Source organism: Diadema antillarum, unplaced genomic scaffold, assembly GCF_040938485.1.
Source record: "Diadema antillarum isolate AM-2024a unplaced genomic scaffold, OU_Dant_1.0 seq00000694_RagTag, whole genome shotgun sequence".
Classification (NCBI taxonomy): domain Eukaryota; kingdom Metazoa; phylum Echinodermata; class Echinoidea; order Diadematoida; family Diadematidae; genus Diadema; species Diadema antillarum.
Window position 1 is genome coordinate 409,277 of NW_027271599.1, and position 27,723 is coordinate 436,999.

At 38.8% G+C, this 27,723-nt stretch overlaps 1 protein-coding gene across 2 annotated transcripts; it reads left to right on the forward strand.

The window, feature by feature from the left end:
- Positions 1-27,350, forward strand: LOC139737526 (carnitine O-acetyltransferase-like). Of its 2 annotated transcripts, none has more exons than XM_071648197.1 (14): positions 1-125; positions 9,381-9,587; positions 13,582-13,668; positions 14,019-14,200; positions 15,207-15,375; positions 15,924-16,095; positions 16,940-17,118; positions 17,478-17,578; positions 19,488-19,610; positions 22,815-22,937; positions 23,732-23,867; positions 24,581-24,643; positions 25,885-26,022; positions 26,421-27,350. In XM_071648197.1, exons 1-14 carry the CDS (start codon positions 99-101, stop codon positions 26,637-26,639), a joined length of 1,926 nt encoding a protein of 641 aa, XP_071504298.1. In that variant the 5' UTR covers positions 1-98; the 3' UTR covers positions 26,640-27,350. The 2 variants fall into 2 exon arrangements, with proteins under 2 accessions (XP_071504298.1, XP_071504299.1); XM_071648198.1 differs by lacking the exon at positions 1-125 and adding an exon at positions 7,634-7,722.
- Positions 27,351-27,723: the final 373 nt, after the last annotated feature.

Sequence of the window (27,723 nt, forward strand, 5' to 3'; positions counted from 1 at the left end):
TCTGTGGTTCATCATACACAACTGTCATGTTCTGACTGTTGGAAGACGCTGAACACGATCATACTTTCAACTTTCGTTAAGCAAGAACAAGGCGGATAATGTTTACCCGAGTTCCAAGACATGTGGTGAGTCTTGAATGTTGTGATGTCATGAAAATTATGCTGGAATTATTGTTATGTTCCGTGTAAGCGCTCAGTAGATCTAAATCAGTTCGAAAAACGGATTTAGCTTGCGTCTTCAGTCCCGTCCGTATGGTTTCATTGCAGTTTTTGACAGGGACGTTTTACATATTCTAGCTGGTTAACAATAACAAACATGCTTACATAGGCCTACCTGGTCCTGGTTGTGGGCATTACAGTTATACAAAACTTATTTGCCCCTCTGCTGCTCCAACATCTGGATACGGTGACTAACAAACTTTTTTTCTGTGCTGTGCGGCCGTTTAGTGAGAACATGGACATGAATTAAAAAATTGTTGTTCAGGGTTGTATAGTCAGGTATCCTATTACCGAACGGTATCCTATTACCGAACGCGTACTTTGTCAATGGAGCGCGTACAACAACTCGAATACGCATTTATTACACTACGCGCTGTCATCTCACAGGGGAAGCCAGTGCCGAAAATTGCTAAACTGCAGCAAAAAAACAAAACAAAACGTAATTTACCTCAAATTTACGTAATAATTGCTAATTTCGATGTTCGTTGTCCTGCGTTAATAAACATTGACCGAAAATACAATGTACAAATTTCCCCATACAGAGGGCGCACGTTCGGTAATACAATACGATTTGCGTTGATAAAAAGAGACAACTTTTGTGGAAGGGTTATTTGAAATACGGATTTTTTCTAGAAGTTGGCTTATCTTTCAAGTATTTTCGTTACAGCTAAAGTCATCAGCATTTCAATTATCTGTAAGGATATTTTTGGCGGAATTATTGCATAATGTTGCCCGTTTGGAGCAATAAAACAAAAATCGTTCGGTAATAGGATACACCTCCATATTTGTCCTTTTTTGACTTCCATGCTTTCTCCAAGTTGGATTTGAAAGAGTTGTGTGATGTGCTGTTTACTACGTAATCGGGGAGATTATTCCATTCCGTGATAATGCGCTGTGAGAAGACATTTGATCGCTTTTGAGTTTTGCATCTGTTCTTCATCACCTTGTACCGTACTTATGTCCTCTAGATCTAGTCCTGTTGATGTTGTCAGTTCTCAAGTTAAAAAACTTGCTTAGTCTAATGTCTTCCAGCCCATTCATAATCTTGAACGGTTGGATAAAGATCTGCTCTGTGTCTGCAGTAACTTAATGTAGGTAATTTCAGTTCTGCTAGTCTCTGCGGATATGTGAGATTCCTGAGTTTAGGTATTGACTTGGTTGCTCGTCTTTGGACTTTCTCTATCTTCTGTGACTGTGACACTGTGTATCCCTTTTCAAGCAAGGCCAAGGGTGCCATATCTGGGAGCAATACTCAAGTGAAGAAAATGATCGTTTGATGATTCCGATTACGATTTGAACTTGCTGTGATGTTGTCTACATGAGTTGAGAATTTCAGCTGGTTGTCGAACGTGACACTTAAATCCTTCTCAGTGGTAGAAGATGAGATGAAGGGACCTTGAGATGTAAGACTGCAGTTGAAGCATGGGTTATTCCTCCCATAATGCACCACATTGCATTTGTCTGTATTGAAAGGTAGCTTCCATGTGTCTGCCCATTTGTTCAGGTTTTCAAGATCTCTTTGCAGGGCTGTGTGGTCACTGCTGTTGTTTACCACAGAGTAGAGTTTGGTGTCATCGGCAAAGAGTTTAACTGTCGTTGTTGGCAAACCAATAATGTCGGGCAGATCATTAATGTAAATGAGGAATAACTCCGGTCCAAGAATGCTGCCCTGTGGTATAAAGTTGGTTTAGATGAAGTTCCATCAATTACTACTTGTTGTTGATGATTCTGCTAATATGATTTGATCCAATTCCCTAGTTTTCCTCTGATACCGTAGGCGTAGATTTTGGATTGAAGTCTTTGGTGTGGGACGCTGTCAAAGCTTTTTTGTAGTCTACGTGTAGGTATATACAGTCAATAGACTTGTATTCTTCTGATATTATGTATCTTTGAAAGTGTGGGAATTACATGATGTAGGTTTTGGCATGAACAATTTATCAGGTGTTAGGAATTCAATTTTCAAAGCCTCCTCTGAAATATCCAGATTTACTTGATTCTTTTGAAAATCTATAAAATGTTTTATGCTCTAAAAATCATTTGATTTTGATCAAAAGTTTGAGATGTTTCCACTTTACAAATATTCATAACAACCTTTACGTTTGATATTCACATCTAGGGGAATCAGAGTGCTTAATGGCTATTTATAAAGTAACGTTTTTAGACCTTTATATCTCGAGACTTAAGTTCTGGTGGATAGTTCTGTGTGTTTATTGTGGTGTCCTTTGTATGTGCATACAGCTAGTCACAATGACTTTGAATTGATATGACCTGTCATTTCACCAGCTACCGGTATATTTCTGGTGCCTTGATGCAGTATAGATGCAGTATGCAGTGTACTGTGAATATGCTACACATTCTGTATTTTTAATTGTCATTTACCAGTAGTTGTCATTGAAGCCAGCAGCTTAATATGGAAGTCACATGTGTATGAGTACTGTAATCATTGCAGCACTTCTTAAAATGTGTATAAAGACTTAGGCCATAAAACAATGTGCATTAAGTATTAAATCCAAACCTTTGGCCTTGCAGTCTGTGACAAACTACTATGGGTAAATCACATAAAACCATGTATTCACTCTGAGCAATGTAAAGTGTAGCGCGAGGAGTATGCTCACTCTATAGACTTTGAACAGTGGATATATACCTCACTGTTTTCTCAAGTGACATTATCACCACTTACCGCTGAAGAGGCTACCCAGAGAAAATGAATCATAAAGCTGATACACACTTGAAGATAAGCTCATTAGCAAATATCTGATCATAGCCACAGGGCTTCACACGTCTACACATTTTAGTAAGTTGGCCAAAATCCCACAGGAATCACTAGCTTGTCTTTACCTGGGAGGTAGAACAGTCTCCCCCCCCCCCCCTGGCTTTACACTGTACTGTGCATGTCAGGAGTCATGTGAAATCTCATTCATTTGATGGATTCATGATCTTGAGCTTCTTGTTGTTGTTGTTGTTTTTTTTGGGGGGGGGGGGGGGGGGGAGGAGGAAATAGAGTAGAAACTTTGGCTGGTTTCAGTGTATTTATGTCAGTGCATCTCAATAATTGATTAAGAGGCAAGTTTGCATTGCTAAGACAGAATAAACGTTGATTCAGGAATAATTCTGTAAAGGTCAATTCCACGGAAAGGTTGCATTTTATGAAAATCAAACTATTGAGTATAGATGATTAATGAAGCTTAATTAGATGATCTGGTACTGTTTACTCAAAGCAGCCTTTCACAACGGATATTTTGATACCTCATTTGTGAACATCGGTGAACGTGGAGTGGAGTTATGTCTGAAAAACCTTCATTTTTCATGAAAATTGCCAATTTTTGCAGAATTTATGTATCATTTTTGATACACTATTATGACCATAATACAGCTTGTGTAATTCTCAGATGGCTTATTTTCTGAATGTTCTTTGGTCATAGATTGGTTTTATGATGTTCTAGAACTTGTTCCGGCATCAGTAAATATTATTCTCTCAATCTCAAAATGTGGTAGTTGATAGCGTCCCATAAGTCACGTTTTTGTGTCCCATCAGTCACACTGGTTTTCCTTATCCTGCTACTGTACCAATGAGTAGATATTCATACCACTTGGCTCAGGGTAAGCACCAACCCTTTGCTACATTCAGGAAATAAAATATCTTTCCAGAGACTCTGTGTGTAAGAATATTCCAGAACTTACTTTCCCATGTGAAAAACGGTGGTCCTCAAATGTCCCATAAGTCACGACAGCAATTTTTGTTGCTGTACGTAATGCAATGATACTTTTCAAACTAAGTATGGTGTTTTCATAAACTCTGATATGATGGATCTAACCATGAACTGAGAAAAATGCATTTGATGCAACAATTTTCTCAAAATACTGGTTTGGAATTGCTGAAAATTGTCACTTTGTCCCATAAGTCACAATGGAATTGACCTAAATTCTTTAAATGGGGGTTAAATGGTTCGAGAGAGAAAGAGAGAGGGTTTGGTTATGACTTATGTCAGTGAAAAAGAAAATCTTTGAAAATATGCTCACTTCGAAGTAGATTTTATGTGTAAATGTAGAAATAAGTTCTTTTTTCACAATCACAAAAATTATTTTGTACCCTAGTGAATACTTTCGCCTCCTACTGGTGGCTTCTTCAGACTGCGTTGTAGATGGCGGTATGACACTGGATGTGAGAGAATGGTATCATGTATCGTACATGCGAGAGAATATATTGGCTCGAGTCATTGTTCATTAATTGTGTTACGGGTTTTCCTGATGTGAATTGCCTCCCTTATCCATCTTGATGGGCAATGATCTTCTCCGGCAAGAAAACAACTCTCATTCCATTGGATGGAATGGTTATTGATAGCAACATGATCCCCAATGGCTGATATGTGAATGATGTTGTCTGCATGTACTTTGAGGAGCTTTTGTGGTTCACTGAATGAGACCACAGACTATCAATCACGAGGTCTCTGGTTCAAGTGCCCTGAAAGCAGATGTTATGCCCCTAGGCAAGGCAGTTTATCCTTGTTGCCTTGTCTTTTGGAATGAACTAAAGGGTGTGTTTATTGCAAAATTTTCTGAGGTAGAATCGCAATCGTAAACGTGTTTGAGGCATTTTTGGGCGATAGATAAACACAACCATGTTTTCAAAGGTGTTCAGAAATGCTGATTTAAAACACCATTATGATTCAAAAAGGGTGATTTGATTTGTGTTGAGACCAAGAAAGCCTTTCTTCAAGTCGAGAAACACAATGCCGTTTTGAAATGCATTTGTATATCTCCGAGCTACCAAGGTCAACTTCTAGTATACACGCAATTAGTTACAAAAAAGCATGCACCTCAGTTCCGCGGTGATAACACTTGAATCGAGATAAGGTATATGATGTTTGGATAAACGCGGCACCTCGAAAATCGTATTTCAAACCACGTTCATAAACGCCATGGGAAACACATTTTGAAGCATGATTCTCTCTCTCTAGTTTGATAAAGCCAGCCTTAAAGCTTTCCCTCTTGTGGTTCCTTGCTTTCAGGCATTCATTGCTTACTTGGTGGCCACATGAAATAAATCTTATGCAAAAAATAACAACAGGAACAACAGATACATTACATTTGTACATGACATGAAACCTGCAAATATTACTAATTATGACCATCAATATTTCACTCTTAGATGGCAAATTTGAATAATGTCTGCTTATAACTACCAGCTCACTTGTTGTAATGTTGTGGTATGTTTTTCCTTGTGTCATGCCTGCCTTTCTGAATATTCTCCTTTCATTAAAGTTATCATGTGTTCATTTATCTCATGACATGTCAATGCACTTTTAGCTTCCCTGAACACTCCTTAGTACTGGTATTTGAGTCAGTATAAAGAGTCACTGGTTCATACTGACTCACACCAATGCACCCACAGACAGGATGTCTAAAGGCCTCAAGACTGTGGTAATAACTTTATGAGGGTCTTTATAAGGGGCATCCTTAACATCCAGGAATTCCATAAAGGGGGGGGGGGGGCACAGAAATATTTATAGTGCCACTTCCGGGTGTCATTTCATTTTTTTCCTTTTTATTTCTTTTGTTTTACCCAAAAAATAAAAAATAAAGGGGAGGGCGCGCCCAGTATGCCCCCCTCTGGATCCGCCACTGCTTTTTGTCTGACGTTGTTTTCACCCCATCTTGGCCTTTACCCCATCAGAGCCAAAGGCTAAACCAACATGTGCAACAGCCAGAGTTTTGAAAGAGGAGGCTTTTCCTGAAGTTTAAATCTAAGGTTAATATGTTCCTCTCTATTGTGCAAGCTTATACACAAAGTTCCAAGGGGGGGGGGGGGGGGGGGCAAACAACCTTCAGACTGCTGCTGCTGAAAAGAGTCATCTGATTGGAATGTGATCTGGATAAAAGTTCATTTTGCCACAATCAGTTGTAATTTACCTGTTTGATGAGACTTTCACCGACTGGATATGTACAGGCTTCGTCAGATCGATCGCTGCTGTGAGAGAGTTGTTTTCCCACTGCTAGTGGGAAAACAAATAACAAAAGAATAATAAAACAAAAGAAAACAAATAACAAAAGAAATAAAAAGATGTAGCTGGCACACACTGATCTGAGAGAATGGGATTGTGTATTGAAGAAGGCGAATATTTTCCCAGGTCTGAAGAAGCCTATAAACAGATCCAGTTGGTGAAAGTCTCATCAAACAGGTAAATCACAACTGATTGTGGCAAAATGAACTTCTATCCAGTCCAACCAGACTGCAAATCAGACTGCAAATGATCCTGTTGGTCTATATATGAAATGGCAAACAGAACTAATGCTATGTATGTAAACACTGCAAAGGCACTTGTGCTGAATTCCTAAAAAGGTTAGATAACAGATTTACATGTCTAGTGTCAACAAACTTTTTTCTTTTTTCTTCTTCTTTTTTTTTTTTTTTTTGGATTGTTATCAACTCTTCTTTCTTTTTTAAGCCTTGAGCATTGAGTGTATTTTCACTTCAGGAAATGCCTCTCCACAGAAACAATCACAAAGTTCCCTGCGCCCTTTTTACTCTTTAGAGAGCTCAAGAAACGCATTGAGTCTTCAAATAAATAATGGAATCTCACACCCCCCCCCTCCCTTTTTCATGAATAGCACAGGTCACATTACATGTATCTTCACTCAAAACTTTACTTCAAATGTCATTACATTAGAACCCGTCTGAAACTTTGATATAGACTCCCTTTCATGGGCCTGTTGTTATTGCTGAAGAAGTTTGTTGAACCCTCGATATGACCAAAATATGACCCAGTTGTTGACCCATATGACCTACTAGTATGTCAAGACATATAGTGCATAAAACATGCCATCCTCTCCCATTCATCCATTCATTCATGTACAGTTTATACCACAAATTGTCCTTGCCATTGTTTGTCATTAGTGAACTCACGTGAGAAGAATTACGTACATTGTAGTCTACTGGATACCAGGGAAAGCATCAAAAGAGGGAGAGAGAAAACAAAAACAAAAACAGAAAGAGGGAGAGAGGGAGAAAAGAGCTGAAAGTCACCTTCTCTTCTCTCACTTGTCCTGCTTTGTGAATTGTTCTCACACATGCACACATACACACACATACCCATGCATAGTACAACTGCAGTTGCAGTGTTCTGCTCTTTCTGTGCATGGAAATGAACTTCCCAAGGAACATGGGATGAATGTAAAACCAGCGCACTTTTGTCTGACTGTGTGAAGTACTATATCTCTCTCCCTCTCTCCTAATCTCTCTTTCTTTCTATCTATCCCAATCTAACGTGGACAGTTGCATTCCTGTACCACTGCTAGACTCGCTCAAACGGTTCTGTGTAAGTTGTGGGTATGATGATATTTACTCTGTGATTAGCGAGGAGTAGATCTGTGTTAAAGGTGAAGATAAGTACATGGTATATCACTCCAGTGGCCTGCGATTCTTATTTACATGGTTGCTGGTATCTACTACTAGCCAGTGGTCCTTCTGTTTTCATGCATGCTGGTCTACCTGTAAATTCTTCCTGTGAGTATTCACATATCATGGTGTCTGTCACATCTTATTCATTGTAGGCTTATACCTAAAGTGTATGGTGTTTAGAGAGTGCTTGTGTTTTATCATCATAGGGTGTAGATAACCCTTTGGTGTTCAAATAGCAGCAGGATTTTCTTCTTTGATACATCTGTGATTTCATTTGAAAGTTCCATACCATGTGGTTTGTTATTTGAACTGATACATTGCTTAGTACTCACCCAAACATTTCATGTCATACATGTATAACCATTGTAAATAGTGCATTCATAAGAAGATTTGTAATTGGTCTATTGGTACCATGTGACTTTATTGATTCTGTTCAATATGCAAGATATAGTTCACAGTCGTGAACTATACTTTTTAATTCTTGCAAGGGGAAGCCCATGTTAAACACATAGTATACATTTATATTAAATTCCCCAAAAATTGATGTTCACATTACAGGAATTATTATACACTTTATAAATGGTGCATGCTCTTAAATGTTCACTCTTCTAACCAATATACTATGTAGACCTACTCTCCAATTATGCATAATTAGCCCTCATGCAATTTGAAATAGAACTGCACTTGAGCTACATTGTATGTAAGATAGGCAATTTCATAATGTGCATATTGCAGTGTAATATGAAATATGATGTACGTTGTAAATGTGTGCGTGTGTGTGTGTGTGGATGTGTATGTGTGTGTTTGTGCTTGTATTAAGGTAAGTTGATAAAAGCGTCACAAAAAAGAATGTTTCTCTAACTTTTCCAAATGGGCATTATACTCGAGGACCACATACAAGTGCTTACGTAGTTTCCTTGTCTGACAGTCCCTTAGAGGCAAAGGGGTAAGTGATACCAATAGCCATGACATGAATGAGAACTCATGTAGACTGTATCAGAATGTACAACTACAAGCACATGTGGATTATTGCATAACATCAGGTGCAGACTCACTGTAGTAAGCATTTCATTTGATGTCTGATCACTTTTGAGGGTAGTCTGAAGTAAGCTGTCACAGAAGAATGACAGTTAAGGGCTGGCTTCTCAGTAAGGCACGTAAGATGGTGGCACTGAATCTGCTTGTGTTTGGTTTTGTTTTGCACGCCATAGTTATTTGATTGTTTTCTGTAAAACATTGTAATATCATTGCCAATGTGATCTATGCAAGATGAGATCAGTGCAGTGTTGAATGCCAATGAATGATTTTGGAAGCAGTCATATTCAAATCCATCTCTCTTTTCAGTCTGAAATTCAATACATTTTCAGAGTGTTGCAGAAATTAAAAGTCAACAAATAGCCTGCTATTAATTAATTTTTGATTTAGCATAATATTTGCTACTTCAGTTTATCAGCTGAAGAGTTTGATTTAATTCAGTCCAGATCCTTTTTTCAACAAAAAGACTGAACTGATAAAAAGTAACAGCATACATATGTACATGGCAGTCATTCTCAATTTTTTCTTTGTGATATTTTATTTGTATGTAGTCTATCCTCAGTATAATAAGTATTTTATCAAAGTATGGGAAGTTGTTAACGATGTTTCTACGTACTATACAATCATGTAGAATTTTTAATTCTATTTTATACCAAGAAAATGGATGAATTGGATTGAATTAGAACAAAACAAAAAAGCTCAACCTTTTTTTTTTTTCTCTCCCACAGTTGAGGCAAGTGATGGGAATCACTGGTAAAGACGGCGCACCTGTGCCAGGGCGCCTGGCAAGGGGCAACGTACACGCAGGGAGGATGTTTGCCCACCAGGACTCGCTGGCCCGTCTCCCCGTCCCGCCCCTCCAGCAGACCCTCTACAAGTACCTCATGACCTGCAAGCCCCTTCTTAGTCCAGAGGACTACGAGACGACGAAAAAGGTATGATTTCCATGATAACATCTTATCATGATGCACAGTTCTTTGCCGAATGCATCTCTGCAAAGAAGTGTGCTTTGTGGTATATAGAGATCACTGTCACAGTCACTGTGGGCCTAGACACCTATCAGGAGAAAGTATTTGGAAAGAAAATGAGAGAAGATCCGTGAAATAGGACTACAATACCTTGAAATATTTTGTGTTCCTGACACTACATGGGAAAAAGGATAGCCCTTTAGTTTTGGTAAGATTTTTATAAGTTTCTTTGGTGATTGTGCTAAGACTTATGTGTTTACTCTTCAGTATGTACACTTACCTGTTTCTTCAGTTAAAATTCTTTTACATACCGGTACCTAGAAAGTGTTCAGATTCAATTCATCCAAATCAACAACATTAATTCATGTCCAGAATGAGATGTTTTAAATGTTTAATAGCTGGCAACAACAACAACAATAACAACAACAACAACAACAATGGCCTATGATTTTGTAAAAAAAAAAAGTTTGACTAGAATTGGAGACATTGTAATATTACCGGGACAGAATTGCATTATTCCTTTCATATCAGAGCTAATCAAAGAAACTCGAAATTAACACTTTGATAAGACAAGTTGATTTTTTGTATACTTATCTGCTGCTTACAGGCAACGCTTTAATGTACAATGAAAGCCAATTGACATACTTGTGTATTGACAAAAAAATTAATGATTCTAAGCTCATACCACATTTTGCCTTCGACCCTTCATGACTCCAATCTTGATATAATCCTCCCCCTCCCCCCCCCCCCCCCCCCCCCCGTCTCATCCCAGCAGTATCACAAACAGCCATGTCAATAGATATGAAGCTTGTGATGGATAATGATTGTGTGACAACCTCTTGAACTCTCGATTTGGAGTACAGGTACACTTCAGATACCAGTACTTGGTGGAATTTTATTCTCAATCGTCCGTAATTTCCTCGTGGTACCAGCCAGAACTTTGATACCTGTGAAGAGTCCACTGCTATTATTTTGATATCAACAATGGAATCTGTGCCAGGGCAGAGTGTACTTTAACTCTGTTCCTTGGCACTTTACTTTAAAGGGATAGTACAGTTTTGGCTGAGATGGGGCTGCTGGTTTCCAGTGATTTTAGATGGACGATTTTTTTGAGATAATGAGAAATCTCCCATGAAATGTAAAAGAACGTATACCGGTACCTGGTAATTCTAATAGGAATTCACCGTTTATTTGATAATGATAATTGGTTTTTGAAATGACTGAGATACCCAAAACAAAGCAATCCTAATCAAAGATGGGACCCACCTTTTATTAGGATCACTTTTTTAAAACTTTGTTTTTGGATATCTCAGCCATTTCAAAACTGATTTTCATCAGATAAACTTTGAATTCCTCTTAGAATTGTATGCTTTTTAACATTCCTTAACATGGTTTCTAAGTATCTCACAAAATGTTCAAAGCTGCATCCTCACCTCAACCAATACAATATCATCCCTTTAACTTGCAAAGCATTCTGTTCAGGTGTCTAGGGCAATTACCCCCTGGGCAATTACCCCAGACCCTTCCCCTAGCCCTAATCCTAATCCTAATCCTGAACTTAATCCTAACCTTAACCCAAACTCCTAACCCTAAACCTAGCCCTAACCCTAATCTTTTTTCTTAAAAACCTTACCACTAACCAGTATTTAGGGGGGGGGGGGGGTAATTGCCCTCTGGGGGGTAATTGCCCGGATACGGTGTTCAGTAACACGTCCAAACTTGACCTACAAGTTTGTAGAGCTCTGTGAAATGGCAAGTTCATTCAGGTGTAGGAAATTCATGTGCCTTGATCCAACAGGAAGGCTATGGTGATACAATTGGGGTCAGAGCGATTTAACAGGTACAGTGTAATCTCTATTCATTGCCAATATTACTTCCTAGACATCTGTCCAATCCTAGAAGAAAGCTAAGAAAGTGTAGTACAGGTAGTCTACGAAGGAGTGATGGAGGAAGTACTGGGGCAAGGGGTCAGTGCTTTTTTTTTGCTTTTTTTGCTTTTTTTTTCGGGGAGGGGGGGGGGGTTACCTAAGTTCATTTCCATACTTTGTTCAATTAGCTTTGATGTGTCTCCTTTCATTTTTGCTTACAATCCAATGGAAAAGGTGTAAGCTAATGACACTATGAATTTCTTCATGCAGTTAAAGAAATTTCTCTATTTACATGCACATGATTTTTTTTTTTTCATGAAAGTTGTACCGTTCTAGTCATTTCACCTGATTTTACTCTTCATGAAAACCAACTCCAAAAATAAGCTGTTTTGAATGAAGGATGAAGCAACAAACTGTTGATTGTTGTTTTCTAATTGCAGTATTGCATTGGAATGTTCTGAAGTTCTCTTGACAAGTTGTATTTGATTAATTACTCTGTACAGGGGCGTATACTATGGATGTTGTAAGCCAAGTCAGGCCTAGGGGGTCACAAAAGTGCCCATTTCTGCAGAATTCACTTATGTGAAGTTCATCCACAAACGAACTAAAGCACAAGAAAAAAAATCCTTTTACAGTTATACTGTAGGTTATGACAATTGTCTGTATGAACATGGATTTGTTAAGTTTGTTTTCTCTAAAAGTTTAAACACTCATGTGACAACATTGGGGTACAGTTCTAATCATGTGATCAATCACATGACCAGTCAGATTATTGAAGAAGGCCCCTCCCTTTTCCTGCCCAATTCATGCCTCCTTGATAATCATTAGGAGGACTATCAGAGAGTCAGAATAACTTTTGTTTTGTACTGTAAATATTGATGACTGCATAAAGTAGTATACAATGTGTACACAGTGCACAGTACCTGCAATGCGATCTCTACATAAAGATTTCTCTCACTAAATCACTGACAGAGTTATTCTGTTCAAACACAAAATATATAGAATGAGACAATAACACACACTGTACACCCACTTGTACTTTGATCTGAAGGAGATCAAAATAGCATACTGCACTACTCCCTAGATTCATGCACTATTGTCGTATTGAAAAAATCATGTAAATGATGTACATGTGCATGTACAACTGTACGTTTTAATGGTGTAAATGATGTACACCATATGGGCTGGTAATGCATTTTTTTTATTATTACCTTCTTTTAGTACATATTCCAAAAAATCAAATGTTACCTGTTAGTATTCCAAGAAGACAAAACTCCAGACTTATCCTCAATATTCCTCTCAGGCGGTTGACATTTCATTCTTCTGTTATATGTACATGTATCATATCATTATCATACAATAATAAAAGCTGTTCCAATTTACATTGTACACTATTCCATTAATTGAGGAGTAGATGTTGGCAATGGATTCTGAGTCTGTTGGATGGACATTTTTATATTATTGCATGTTCAATGTACTCTTTTGTAGATTATATTATTTTGATATGGTCATTCTGTTACTTATGATACTTTGAATGACAGTTTGTTGACATCACAGTGAGCTTGAGACTACCATCAGTGACCTGTTGATAGAGTACAAGGTTACATGTACTTGTGACGTTGTGCTATGATGTGTACTTCAGGAAATCACACTTCTGTTAGAATTACAATCAGGGCATCGGGGAAAGTTTGACCTTGTTGTGTCTTTGACATGCTGTGATAAAGTTAGCTCATCATTGGAAATATTTTATGAAGAGTTTTGGGGGCTCGTTTTATTTTGAATTTTCCAAAATGAGGCTTAGATGTACCAGAGAGAATATGAAATTCCAGGCCAAACAGGATATTGCTGTTCTAATCATATATTCATGCACAGTAGCTACATTTGTAGCTTTGTTTTGATGCTATGATTTGATATGAACATGGAATGAGGGAAAAAGAAAATGTGTGTTTGTTTGTTTGTTTTTTTCATGTATTTACAAATATCAGTTTTTGGACCATTCTAATAATTTTTCAATGTTGCTTGATTGTAAGAACTCAGAGGAGAACATGGCTGGAATCTTGCTTTCATGCCACAAATGCCTATTTTGTTTGCAGATTGTAGATGACTTTGGAAGACCAGGAGGCATTGGGCAGGAGCTCCAGATGGGATTAATCAACAGATCGAAAAAGTTTGAAAATTGGGTGAGTTTGAGAATGTCCTAGAAAATACCGCTATCTTAAGATGTCCTTCATGGGTTTAAATAGAAACTTAATGCTGATATCCATTCATTGATAATTATGTAGAAACAGTTTAATGATTATTTACAGCAGTCATAAAGAATATTGTTTCAGGAGAAACATTGTTGTTAATAGTCGACTACAAGACCACCAAATATGCAAGAATTGATTATTTGTAAACTGCCATGTTTATGTGTGATTTTGTTGTGCTACATCAGCTTCAGTGTGATTGGCTGGTACTTGTATGTCAAGCAAATTTCAATATTTTATGAGGTCAGTAGCTTGTAACGAGTGTCTGTGTCACATCATTACAGCTGTCGGACTGGTGGCTGAGAGTGGCCTACCTGGAATTCCGGTCGCCGGTCGTGGTCAACGTATCGCCAGGTGTCATCTTCCCCAGATCGGAGAGTTCAGAGGTCGGAGGTCAAGATGGTCAATTGCAACAGGCTGCAAAACTCATCACAGGCATTATGGACTTCAAGTACATGATTGACACGTGAGTGTGTAATGCCAGTCTTCCCTGCATTTATGCGTTATACTGTATGCCATACCACGGAATTCACTTGAATTCAAATCATTTCTTGCAGTGCATTGTCGGTATTTAAAGTCCCCTCATACATTGTAGATCAAGCTCATTATGATTTGTCTTTGAAATCTCAATTAATTTTGAGACTCTGGAAGCTGACCCTCTGCCAAGCAAGGATTTGATTGACATTTCTTGAGTTCCTGTCATGTGAGCATGCATGCAGAATGTTTGTGCAATAACTTTTAGTGTGAGCTTTACATTGTGCAACTAGTAGGATTGCCAACGTAAGCCCTGTTTTAACAAAACCTTTCAAACCAGAGTTACTGTGACAACGTCTGGGCAATCTTTTTTTATCCTGCATATCAAAACGATCCCTTCAAAACGTTGTTGCGTGACTTTTGTCAAATTCTACCCTGAAGAACAAGGGTAATTACCCCAACAACACCCTGACAACTCTTCTATTAAAATGCTCTCATGCAACATAATGGCACACTGCTCACCGATCATGTGCATGGACTGTAGCGGCACCACCTTCGCACATGAATGCATGGGTTGTTACAGAAATCTGCCCAGAAAAGGTGTATGTCTGTTAAAACAGTACCCCTTGCTCTCTCCTGTAGTTTTGTTTCCTGAGGGGAGGAATATTGTTCTCCAGATGTTGTCGTAACATTGTCAGGGTGAGGTCTGTTAACATGTTGAGGACGGACTGATTTTGCTATAACACACATTTCTCATAGACACCTGCCCAAGTATTCTGCAAACTTGTCTTCAATGGGTTAAAAGCAAGGCTTTAGCCAATTATAGATGAATTGAGGGATCTTTATGTTTATAACATCTTAAAGTATTTCAGTGAATGTCCATTTGCATGCTGTGATGCAAATTCTGTGCATGAAATGTAACGGTATCAACCATATTAAACAACACATTATCACAGAATATGTTGAGTTGACCTTTTACCTTTGCCCTTTAACCTCAGGCAATCTGTGCCAGTCGACAAGATGGGAGGCCAGCCCCTGTGCATGGACCAGTACTACAAGATCCTGGCCTCCTGCAGAGTACCAGGACCTAAGATTGACGGGGTGGTGACGTATCCACCCAACATGGCTGATGCACCCAAGCACATCGTGGTGATGTACAACAATCAGGTCGGTAGTCAATCATCTTGTGATTGGCTAGGATGAAACACATGAATTTAGGAAGAGGCAAATTGATATATTATGGGTCAGGGTTATGGGTGGCAGTACAAGGTTCATGTACATTAGTCGGTGACATGCCAATGCGTCGCTGGGCCGACAAGACCTCATATCTTCAAAATGTCATATGTTCAGGAGAGCAAAAATATGTGGCTGCCAAAGCACTAAATCAAATAGGATAGCCTTTCCTTTGATATGCCGTGGTAGCTTCATTTTTGGGGTAAAATACCTAGGATTTGGACAGGACATCACTTAACTGATCATTTTCAGCAAAATTTGAGATACAAGGTCTTGTTAACCCAGCGACAAAAGGCCTTTATGTCTATTCTATGTCTAATTCCCATCTCCTGTGCATGCTCATTTATATGTCTTGTCCAGGGCATAATATATTGCTGTAATGATATTGTTATCGCTATTGTATTGTCACATCTTTCAATGTTTTCCTTTGTTGTTGTTTGATTAACTTCAGTAAAGTGATAATGTACTACTTGCTCTCTCAGCTGTACACCCTTGATGTGCTAAGGGCGGATGGCAAGCCACACAGTCTTAGCGATCTGTACGCCGGGCTCAAACACATTGTGGATGCCACGCCTATTCCCGCCGTCCCTGTCGGTATCCTGACGTCAGAACACCGAAACACATGGGGCAAAATCTACAAGAAGATGAAGAAAGGTATGCCTTACAGTCACGTTTGAAGCTTTTCCCTGTCTTTTTTTGTCTTGTAATTGTTCAACACACCCCTTGCATTGAGTCTAGCTAGTCATGAAATTCATTTATCATGCAAATAAAGTACTGTAAAACGAGAAATGTTCGCGTGCATTGTAATTTCGCGAATTTCGCGAGCGCGAAGATTCGCGAAATTAAAATGCACGCGAAAGTTCTTTTCTACACTATATGCATTGAATACCAGTTCCAGTTCGCGAAAATTTCATGCCGCTAAAAAGGCCGTCGGCTCCAATTCGCGAAAAATTCATGCCGTGAATATATCATGTTTTACAGTACATGCTTTTACAATCATTCTTATGAATTGATATTTGAATATTGTCAATGTATTTATATGACATTATATCACTGTTTTTGAATTGATACTCAATGTTTATGGTTTCAAAACTTTAAACAGATGTTTTCATGTTTGTTTGTGAGTTTTTTGTTGTTGTTGTTTTTAATCCTTTACATTGATCATTGGAGGGTTTATGTCTGTTTATACTCTCCTATATTAAGCCAGACAACAGTGATACAATGTAGATGCTACAATGTTACACCCAAGACCTTTTGGGTGTAAGTTTTTTTGCTTCTTTTTTATTTCTTCATTTTATGCTAAACATTTTCTAGGAACCTGCAAAAGCTTTGTGAAGAGTAATGAGAAACCTTATGACTTTAGCTGTGGTTTATTAGTGTAAAATCTGGGAGGTATCCTAATTAAGAACTGATATACCATGCATCTTCCAAATGAGCAGCTGTTGCTGAAAACAAAAAGAGCACATTCCGTTTATTTTTCCTTGTTGTGCATGTTCAGATCGAATCAACAAGGCCAGCTTTGAGAAGATCAAGCGCGGCCTGTTCCTTGTGTCCCTCGACCAGGATGACAAGCCAGGTGTTGACGTCAATGCGCTGGCCTTTAGAGGGCGCCAGTCATTGTACGGGGGTGGCAGCCACATCAGCAGTGGCAACCGATGGTTCGACAAAACGCTGCAGGTGAGACGTTTACAGTTAACGCAACTAGTGTTTGGCAGTGTGTGATCCTTGTTGCATGGCAGTGGACCTCTGCGGTTATTAATTTTAAACAATTATGATATAAAGATTCCTTGCCCTCAAGATTCTTTGGGAAAGGGTCTCTGTGTTCAAATATTTGCTTCTTATTATATATTTGGGCAAGGTCTTCTGTTACTTTAGTGGCATCAAAGAACAAGTCAAGAGTAAGAACCAGGTAATATGACTATGAAACACAATTATTTAGTTCCTTGTCACGTAAAAGTGTACTTATTCATCTATCTTTCAGAGTCTATATCTCTCTGTCTGTCTCTGTATGTATTCATCTCGATCATATACCACAGTTCTGGGTGGGAAGGTCTGGCTACATGGGAATGACATATGAGCACTGTACAGCAGAGGGGCCACCAATAGTGGCTCTCGTTGATCACAGTCTGAAGTACATGTAAGTAGTCTCTTTCACCAGTCTTTTCTGCTCATTGTCCCCGCCGAACGAGTTCGAGCAGGGGACTATGAAACGGGCTCCGTACGTGTGTGTGTCCGTGTGTCCGTCCGTCTGTCCGTCCGTCCGTCCGTGTGTCCGTGTGTCCGTGTGTCCGTGTGTGCGTCCGTGTGTGATCAAAATCTTCAATTTGCTACTTCTCTGTCATTTATGAGCCAATTTTGATTCTGTTTGCTTTATATGATAGCACTACATGGGAGCTTTGAAACTTCTACACAGAATTTCAGTCGTGACCTTTGACCTTGACCTTTGACCTATATTGTACATTTTGCTACAAAATGCTACTCCTTCGCCATTTCTAACCCGATTTCGATTCCGTTTGCTTTATGTGATGGCACTAGGTGAGGGCTTTAAAACTTCTACACAGAATTTTGACCTTTGACTTCTTTGACCTTTGACCTTGATTTTTTGACCTATATTGTACATTTTGCTACAAAATGCTACTCCTTCGCCATTTCTAACCCGATTTCGATTCCGTTTGCTTTATGTGATGGCACTAGGTGAGGGCTTCAAAACTTCTACACAGAATTTTGACCTTTGACTTCTTTGACCTTTGACCTTGATTTTTGACCTATATTGTACATTTTGCTACGAAATGCTACTCCTTCGCCATTTTTAACCCGATTTCGATTCCGTTTGCTTTATATGATGGCACTAGTTGAGGGCTTCAAAACTTATACACAGAATTTTGACCTTTGACTTCTTTGACCTTTGACCTTGATTTTTGACCTATATTGTGCATTTTGCTACAGAATGCTACTCCTTCGCCATTTCTAACCCGATTTCGATTCCGTTTGCTTTATGTGATAGCACTAGGTGAGGGCTTCAAAACTTCTACACAGAATTTTGACCTTTGTCTTCTTTGACCTTTGACCTTGATTTTTGACCTATATTGTACATTGGCTACAAAATGCTACTCCTTCGCCATTTCTAACCCAATTTCGATTCCATTTGCTTTATGTGATGGCACTAGGTGAGGGCTTCAAAACTTCTACACAGAATTTTGACCTTTGACTTCTTTGACCTTTGACCTTGATTTTTTACCTATATTGCACATTTTGTTACAAAATGCTACTTCCGGCGGGGACATATGTTACGCACCGCGTAATTTCTACTTTTCCTTGTTCATTTTTGATGTGTTAAATGCCTCTATTCATTCAATGGATTGTGTGATGTGGTTGACTTGCCGTAGAAAATCTTTTTTTTTTCAAAAAAAAAAAAAGGATTTGAAGGTTTGGACATCAATCGCAATTCTGGATGGTTATTGGCCAATTTCTTTTTAAAAAGTCACCTGGTAATGACAAAAAGTTTATACAATGTGTTCATGCAGTAATGTCAGTCTATATGATGTGTAGTTCACATTCAACCCTGACATTTTGCTGACCTTTTCACAGCATTGCAATGAGAAGTTCCTCTAAAGTGGCAATAATTTACATGGTATAATACTGTACATGTGGAAGTTTTCATGGTATGCACATTTTGTGCAACATGAAACTAGCCCCCAAATTAGAACAGGCAAAAATTTTCAATTCTAATATGTAATGATATTTCATCTCTCTGATTCCATTTGATTAAGAACAGGTGAACATTCATTTTACCCAGCTGATGCCGAAAAATTATTTACACGAAAATTTCCACTTTTACAGTATGGTTTGGTATGAGTGGTTTGGTGTACTTTCTGCAGTCAAATAGGGATGTAAAAAAGCTTTATCACAAGTAGTAAAAAATTAAAATGAAAAGACATCCAAACTATGAGGTAGCATTAGTGTGCACAAAACTGTTATGTCATACATTCTAACAGGATCAATAATCATTTCCTGATTTTTAAAAAAATTTGTTAATCTCACAACAGGAACAATATTGTTGAAGGGATTGGTGAATCGACGCCGGGCGTGACAAGACCCGAGCGGCTAGAGTTCAACATCGACCCCGAGATCCTAGACACCATCGATGAGGCCAAGCAGAACATTGATATGTGAGCGTCTCCATGTTTCTTGCCCGAATCGATGATCTCATGACAATGATTGAATGTCAACAGATAACGGGATGGGGTCGGGAATGGGAGAAAACCAGTGCTCCATTTTGTGAGATAATCAAAGACCCGGTAACTTGGGGATACCATGAAGGCTGCCCTGGCTTGGATATATCATGGACCTAATATACAAGGACATTCATCGTATCGTTCCATGCACCTATACATCTCAAAAGCCCCACAAAGACATTTTTAGCATGCTTCACTGCTTTGATCCCATCATCGTTGCTGCTAGCAAGCCGGGAGAAGAACAAGATGGAGATTCGAGAAATCTAAAACTATATGCGCAGAAGAAAATAACTCACAAAAATCAAGTAAAGTGAATGTGCAGTTGTGGTGTATGTTAGGAAATCATGCCTCAAAACAATTTCGCGTGGGAGAAGCAGGCAGTTTTTAAAAGAAAGCTAACAATTCGGCAGAATGATTGTCATTTGTGATCTCAATATTTCACTTTTCCGCAGCTTATTCCAGAGCAAGAAGGGACATTAATGGTAGAGAACAGGTATATCTTGCCATTAGGCAAGGTCTTATGTATGTGCGAAAATGTGCAAATCAGCAAAGACCAATCTTTTGACACAAAATTTGTCATGTTCTCAGGTTTTGCTGCTCCTCATCATCTGTATTTATTCAAAGACATTTCCATCTGAAAAAGGCACATGTGCGAAACAAGACTGAAATGAGGGAGAAGATTCTTTTGTTAGTGACGATACATGATCACACAATCGTTATTGTCCAGACACCTGAACGTACTCATTAAGATGCACATAATCATGTGTCGGTGACAATGATTACATCAAAGAAAGACTGCTGTGAACAGTCCATGTATATTAGGTCCATGGATATATACAACAATCCCCATCCCAAGTTGGGTACGGATTTAACACTGATCCCTACATTGTATGTAAGTATGCACAAAGTCAAAGAATCTTGTCTGGAGGTGACCATTACCTATGACAGGGCTCGACTCTAACGGTGGCCCGGTGGCCCGGGGCCACCAAAAATGAAAGTCGGGCCACCAAATTTTTTAAAAGGGCAAATTTGGTGGCCCGCCTCAGGCCACCACAATTTTTTGAAAAGTTTCTCAATAAATGCGTAACTTTTTGCGCCGGAAATTAGCAGTTAAATTTGTTTAAACGATAGATGAAAAGGACTGAATGAGTGCCTGAGAGTGAGTGTTGCAAGTTTGTTGAAGTTTTATTTATGAGTAGATATGTCCAACTTTTAATTCTTACTATCATAAACCTTAAATATTTGACTCATTAAAAAAACCCAGGACTTTTAATGTTTTTTATTGTTTGTTTTTTTCGGGACACCAAATTTTTCTCTCGGGCCACCAAAAATTTGAAATTTAGAATTTTGGTGTCCCCATCGGGCCACCAAACAAAAAAGTTAGTGTCGAGCCATGCCTATGAGCAGAGACTCAAACCCCAAGCACCTTCTGATTTGGAGATTCTCCTGCCTGAAACCCCTAGCAAACAGGAGACTCCAAGTTGATGTGCGCGAAGCGCGAAATTCCGTGCGGCCGGGGTCCAGTCTAGGGTTCTAGATGCTCTCTCATGCTATCTAAGGCTTATATTTCAACATACGATATAGCAATAAGTAAGAAATCCTTTCCAACGGGAGACACAGGGCCAGGGCGGGAGAAATCAACTCTCAAGCGGGAGGACGGGAGATTGTGCAAAAATGGGCTTTCGCCGGGAGATCTCCCGTCGAAAGCGGGAGAGTTGGAGTCTCTGTATGAGTGTACGCTTCAATGCACATATTATTAGCTTATGGGTTCTGTTTGTCGTTTTGGAATGTACCCTGGTGGGCAGTGAATGAAGATTGATTCAATAGGACCACCCACTTCTCTCCATGCTGCTAGGTCTTTCAAAGGATGAATGTATATCCATGAAATCATTCCCAGGTCTGCAGCAATGCCTTTTTGCAAGTAAAGACCATCGCCTGAGGATGCCACTTCAGTCGTCACTTTTTTCCTTGAGTCATTGAATTTTGGCATCTGTGTGAGTGCTTTGTCCAGAACAGTCTCTCCTCTTTTATCTATCTTCACCACGTACCTTCAGTAGAAATCAAAGGTCATCACAATTTGTTGTTATTATTGTATAGTTTCCTTATATTCCTAGCCACATCCTGGTGTGAGGCTGAGCAATGGTCACTTAGATATGCCTGCATATCTTGCAGTGGTTATTGAATTGCAGGTTTTACTTAGCCTTGGCTTGTAAAATGAGAAACAATTGCATATAATATTTTGACTTCTGTGGTTTTGTGGATTCAGTTTTGTTCATCATTGACATTACCATAAGTTGGAAAGAAGAACAAGATATGCTGGTAGTGATGATGCATTCATGACACACAACTCAAGGGAGAAAGCTCTAAATTCAAGAATTGGTGTGGACCACAATCTGTTAAAGGACAAGTTCACCTTCGTAGACATGTGGGTTGAGTGAATGCAGCAATATTAGTAAAACACATCAGTGAGAGTTTGAGCAAAATCGGACAATCCGTTAAAAAGTTATGAATTTTTGAAGTTTCTGCTCAGTCATGGCTGGATGAAAAGACTACTATAGCTTGTGATGTCACATGAGTCAACGATATAAAGAAAGAATAAAAAAAAATTCAACATATTTCCACTTTTCTAGCATAACAAAAGAACACTCGACTTCTCTCTTTCAGAAGGCAGGGGGAATAATATTACCCTTACTATACGTCAGTAGCAAGTCAAAGAACTGTGCACTTTATTCAAAAAGTAAAGTTTTGTGAAATTCTCTTTTTATTTTCCTTGTATAGTTGTACGCATGTGACATCATACACTGTAGTAGTCATCTCTTCCAGCAGTGACTGCGCAGATACTTAAAATATTCATAACTATTGAACGGATTGTCCAATTTTCCTCAAACCTTTACTGATGTGTTCTACTAATATTGCTGCATTCTCTCAATCCTTATGTATATGAAGGTGGACTTGTCCTTTAATGTCCCAGTCGTCGTATAGAACAAATATTGTATGATCTTTAATCGTGCAATGGAATAAGATTTCACACTCGTGACCATTCATTATTTGTACACTGTAGTGGCCCTCTCCTTATGAATTCACTACATCAAATTGTTTAACACATTTTGTCTGTTGCATGTTCTGTGTTATCTTCAGAGCTCATGACGAACTGCAGGTGACCTGCTTCCAGTTCTCTAGCTACGGCAAGGACTTCCCAAAGTCCCAGCGCCTCAGTCCAGATGCCTTCTTCCAAATTGCCATCCAGTATACATTCTTCAAGTAAGCTTGAACTAGGTGACCTCATTTTACATATTGTCATTGCAGTGTGGACTTCACTGCGGAGTTACCAGTTCTTTGGGATGTTGATTTGAGAATCTCTGTGGAGTGTGTGTGTGTGTGTGTGTGTGTGTGTGTGTGTGTCTGCATTCAAGTAAATTAATGATGAAATGTTATGTATTTCAATTATCAACTTATTTTTTTTCCTTTAACTGTGCACAACTAGGACACAGAAATGGAAGTATTTTTACTTATTGTGACCATATAATGCAATTTTATTACTTTATGCAGGAATGTTAGTTTGAATGACTGTCTTAGGAAGGCCTATTATTTGAATGGAAATAAAAAGCAAGAAGAAAACACATGGATGTTGCATTGTAGTTTCTGTGCTTAGGTGTTGTACCAGAAATGATTTCAGAGCTACATTTCTTTTTGAATTGGACATGTCTGAAGGAAAGTGAAGAGAATGGCAATAAATATCAGCCAACAGACCATTAAAAATGCCACTTAAGAAACAGACTTTGCAGGGGCAAGGGACAGAATTAGACGGATTTGACAAATTTTCAACCGTCTCGTCTAGAAAACATGATTTTGCACAATGTATCACAAAATCCTGATCAATGATAAACATGTGCTGGACTATGCTTCAAAATAGATTCTAATGAAGTAATCAGTGTTAGACCAAACTTGATAATGTTGTGAACTGGTTGTAGTTCCATCTGCTTCCATTAAGGCAACTATCATAAGACAAGCTCACCGATTCTTGTGGCATTTGCATCCTGCATCCCATTTTCTAGATTGTACGGACACTCGACAGCCACATATGAGAGTGGATCACTGAGGAAATACAAGTATGGTCGTACCGACACGATACGCAGCGCTTCCATTGACTCAGACAACTTTGCTCGTGCTATGCTTGATCCGGCCAAAAAGGTAAATGTTTAGAATATGATCATTATTTCATTTTCAGATGTGCCTTTTTTCCCTTTCGTTGATGAATTTCTTTTGCTGCACTAAGGAGGGAAAATATTGAAACATATCAAATTGAGTTTGTTTTTTCACATTTAAGCAAAAATTTTGTGAGGACTTTTTTTTTTCTAAAATTTTTCACCTTCCTTTTCTAGAGCACAAGGGTGTGCTATTAACTTTGCATAGTCTAATTGCTTTTTGACTCTCAACTAAATAAAGTGAAATATGGTTTTTGAAATTCTGTATGTTTGCACAATTTTCAAACTTCTTGACCAAATATTTGTGCATGTTCTACGATGGGATATGATTTAAATTCATTTGATGTAAACTATGTGGTTGGAGTTCATAGAGGTAGTTTAAATCTAGTCCATGGCTTAGGCCAATTTCTGACTCCTTCGATGTATGTCTTCTAATGATAAATGCACAGTGGCGTGTACCTGTGCAAGGTGCACCTATTATGTGGCTTTATCTAATCTATGGACTTCTATTTTAAGCATGAACATGATTTGAATTAATCAAATCAGATTAACTGAATGACCGTTGTGAATTTAGGCCATATTCTGCCTCTGTGTTATACATGTGATATTTTACTTGTGTTTCATCTGTCTTATTCTTTTCTTTGATTCAAAATTAAATACTGTGCCGTTTACACCTTGCACCTCTCCTCTCTTTTGCAGCCCAGTGAGCGGGTCATGCTCTTCAGAAAGGCGATAGAGGCACACAAGCAATACACCAATGATGTGAGTCAGGCTGACTGGGCCAGTGCCCAACTGCTGTCTGTTGCAAATTCTCTCTCGTATCCTGTAAAATATTATATTTTTGCATGAAATTTTCACAAATTGGAACCTACGGCCTTTTTCGTGGCATGAAATTTTTTGCAAACTGCCACTGGCATTCAATGCATATAGTGCAAAAAAGAACTATTGCGAGCATTTTGATTTTGCAAATCATGGCTCTTGCGAAATTTGCAAAATTAAGATACACACAAACATTCCTCGTTTTACAATATCTTTCATTGCAGGGCAATTCTTTTAACTGATTAAAAAAGAGTGCATATTTTATTTCAGGTTGCTTTAAATGGCCATACAAACTTCCTGTATTACTATTCATCTTCATTGCCCACTATGGTGGCATTAAGAATAGTTCTGAACAGATTCTTCTTTGTTTCTCTTCCTGTAACCTTGAAACAAACCTCAATGATAATTTCGAATGTGACAAAATTAATTCAGTTTGTTATCGGAATTACACTTTTTGTTTCTTGGAGGAATGCAGGTATTTTGTCCTGGCAGGATCATGGGTTAAAAGAAGTTGATATTCTCGTATCACAATGGTGAGAAGATACTGGAGCTCAGGGAAGTTGCTACAGATCGTGTGAAGCAAGGCAGAAAATTAAACTAAAACCGTCTCTGCCCTCCAAATATTAAAGTACACTGTAGAGTTCTTTGCTCAATGTGATTCATCACAAAAAAGAAAGAAACAAACAAACAAGAGCTCAATTGTGCCACAAACAGATGTGAGTATCACAGTTGCAGCAACCCCAAGCAATCAGTTGCACATGGTTGCTGCTGTGGGATTACCAATGCAATGATATTGATTCAACTCATATATACAGGCACCTGTAACACTTCCACGTGCAACACAACACGTCATAATGCAACCAACTGCAGTAAAGCCCTCTGCAACAAAATCCGTCATAACACACCTTACCACAATATAAGCCACTCCTACACAACTCACAACAACACAGTTCACCGTGACATTGCTTCCTGCAACATGGAACTCAGACTACAACATGGCCACCCTCAAAATAGCTCTGTACAAGTCAGTTGGCTGCAATGTGAACCAGTGCAACACAGCTTACACAATTTGCAACCCTGGACATAATACAAATCACCCCAATACAGCCCACTTCAAAACAACCCACTGTTTCATATCTACACTCTAGTGATTGTATGACGTCATCTCTTGCCCCACCGTGCAGGTCATCAATGGAGATGGTATCGACAGACACCTGCTCGGCCTGAAGTTGACCGCCATCGAGAAGGGTCTCAACGTCCCTGACCTCTTCATGGACACGGCCTTCACATCCAGCTTCCACTTCAGACTGTCCACAAGTCAGGTGAGACCAAAATAAGGACGTTGTAGACAAAAACGAGCAAACCAACAAACATGAAAGAAAATCTTTTTCTGCCATATTAATTTGGTATACTTCGAAAATCAAAGTTGTTGCTTTCAAACCCGTGGTACCTTACAGTGATTTGTAAAACCTATAGTGGTATTTGTTTTGATGTACAAATCTCACTTCTTCACCATGTTGAATTCAGATGACAATATTAAAAGGTACTACAGCACTGGTTTGCTGCTGTATGTAATTGTACACTAGGCATCTAGTAGAAAGAAAACTCTAGCTGATGTTATTCTTATGTATTAATACCTTGAGGTCGTATTGAAACTAAATGATGAATCAATCACCCATGCTGATATTAGTGATTATGTCAACTGTCGGTTCCACCCTAGGTACCGGGCAAGGAAGACCTGCTCATGCTGTTTGGACCCGTGGTACCGGACGGCTACGGCATCTGCTACAATCCCCACCCCAACCACTTCAACATCTCCATCACAGCATACAATACCAGCCCCGAGACGGACTCTGACCGATTCGCCGCCACCCTCACCGACAACCTACTGGAATTACAGGAGCTCTTGCTCAAAGCCCCTCCGGCTGCCAGGCTCTGAAAGCCAAACAAACTTTCTATGCAATACAGCAGGAAAATTTGGAAATCCAATCCTGTGTTTTTCTTCTTCTGCTAAATCTAACAGTAAGAGAATGAGAACCGCCGCTGTATACGCCATATATTTCACAAGGCTTTTATGTTCGCAAGTCGGGTGCTATGGGCAAATTCAACAGCACACAAAAATATCAACTCTGATACCAACACGAATGTGACCATCATACAGGCAGTACACACTATATGCACAAGGTGCATGGTGATACAGTTTAGTAGGCCCAAGTCCCAAGTGTGCGGACTGTGTGAATGGATGCAGGCACTGTACAATTTCCTCATCCATTGTAATTGCTGTATTCCACGATCGCAATTTTAGCCTTTCGCGAAATTGTCAGAAAGTCCCCATTCCCCCAAAATTAGACTTGCTAAATGTATGGCGTATACAGTCATAAGAGTAATGATGTTTGTACATATTACATAAATACATCAATATATAATTCAGTTGGAGAGTTCTATTATTTGTATTGTGTTCATTTTTTCACAGAGGTAACTAGAACTCACCATCTCCAAGGAAGATTGTTCATCAAATTGACATGAAATTGAACAATAAAGTCTGTCTTGGTGCGTTATTGCTCGACCAGAACATGCACACGCTTTGTGAAGCTTTCCATACTTTCCCCGTGATAGTATTGGAATGTTTTCCTCCATTATGTGATGCAGACCACACCCATTTATATGTTGAGAAACATGGAGCAAAAATAGTGATCATAATTTCTGTTTTTCTAGGAAAATTTTTCATATACTTAGTGTTTTCTGCAGACATTTCTGTGTTTGACTTAGATCCTCTGAGCAAGTACTTTGCAAAGTGGAGCATGTTGTTCTTTCTGAAATATTGTCTTGTGGAAGTAGGTAATGGGAGGTGGACAAATTTCAACGTACGAATAATGAGAAGAGTTACCGATTTAAGACTTGTGTGTGATGAAAATTGATTTGGAATGATACATTCTTGCCATCAGACTTTGATTTTGTTTATCTGTAAGATGTGTTAGTAGCACCGTGTTTTTATGCATGTCCTATTGCTGTTCCCTCCCACA

What these genes read in the sequence shown, in the direction of transcription:
- LOC139737526 (XM_071648197.1), top strand. Translation starts at nt 99, where the DNA reads ATGTTTACCCGAGTTCCAAGACATGTG. An exon ending in CTACAAGAAGATGAAGAAAG is followed by an intron (nt 16,096 to 16,939) that starts GTATGCCTTACA and finishes GTGCATGTTCAG; the next exon opens with ATCGAATCAACAAGGCCAGC. An exon ending in ACAAGCAATACACCAATGAT is followed by an intron (nt 24,644 to 25,884) that starts GTGAGTCAGGCT and finishes CCCACCGTGCAG; the next exon opens with GTCATCAATGGAGATGGTAT.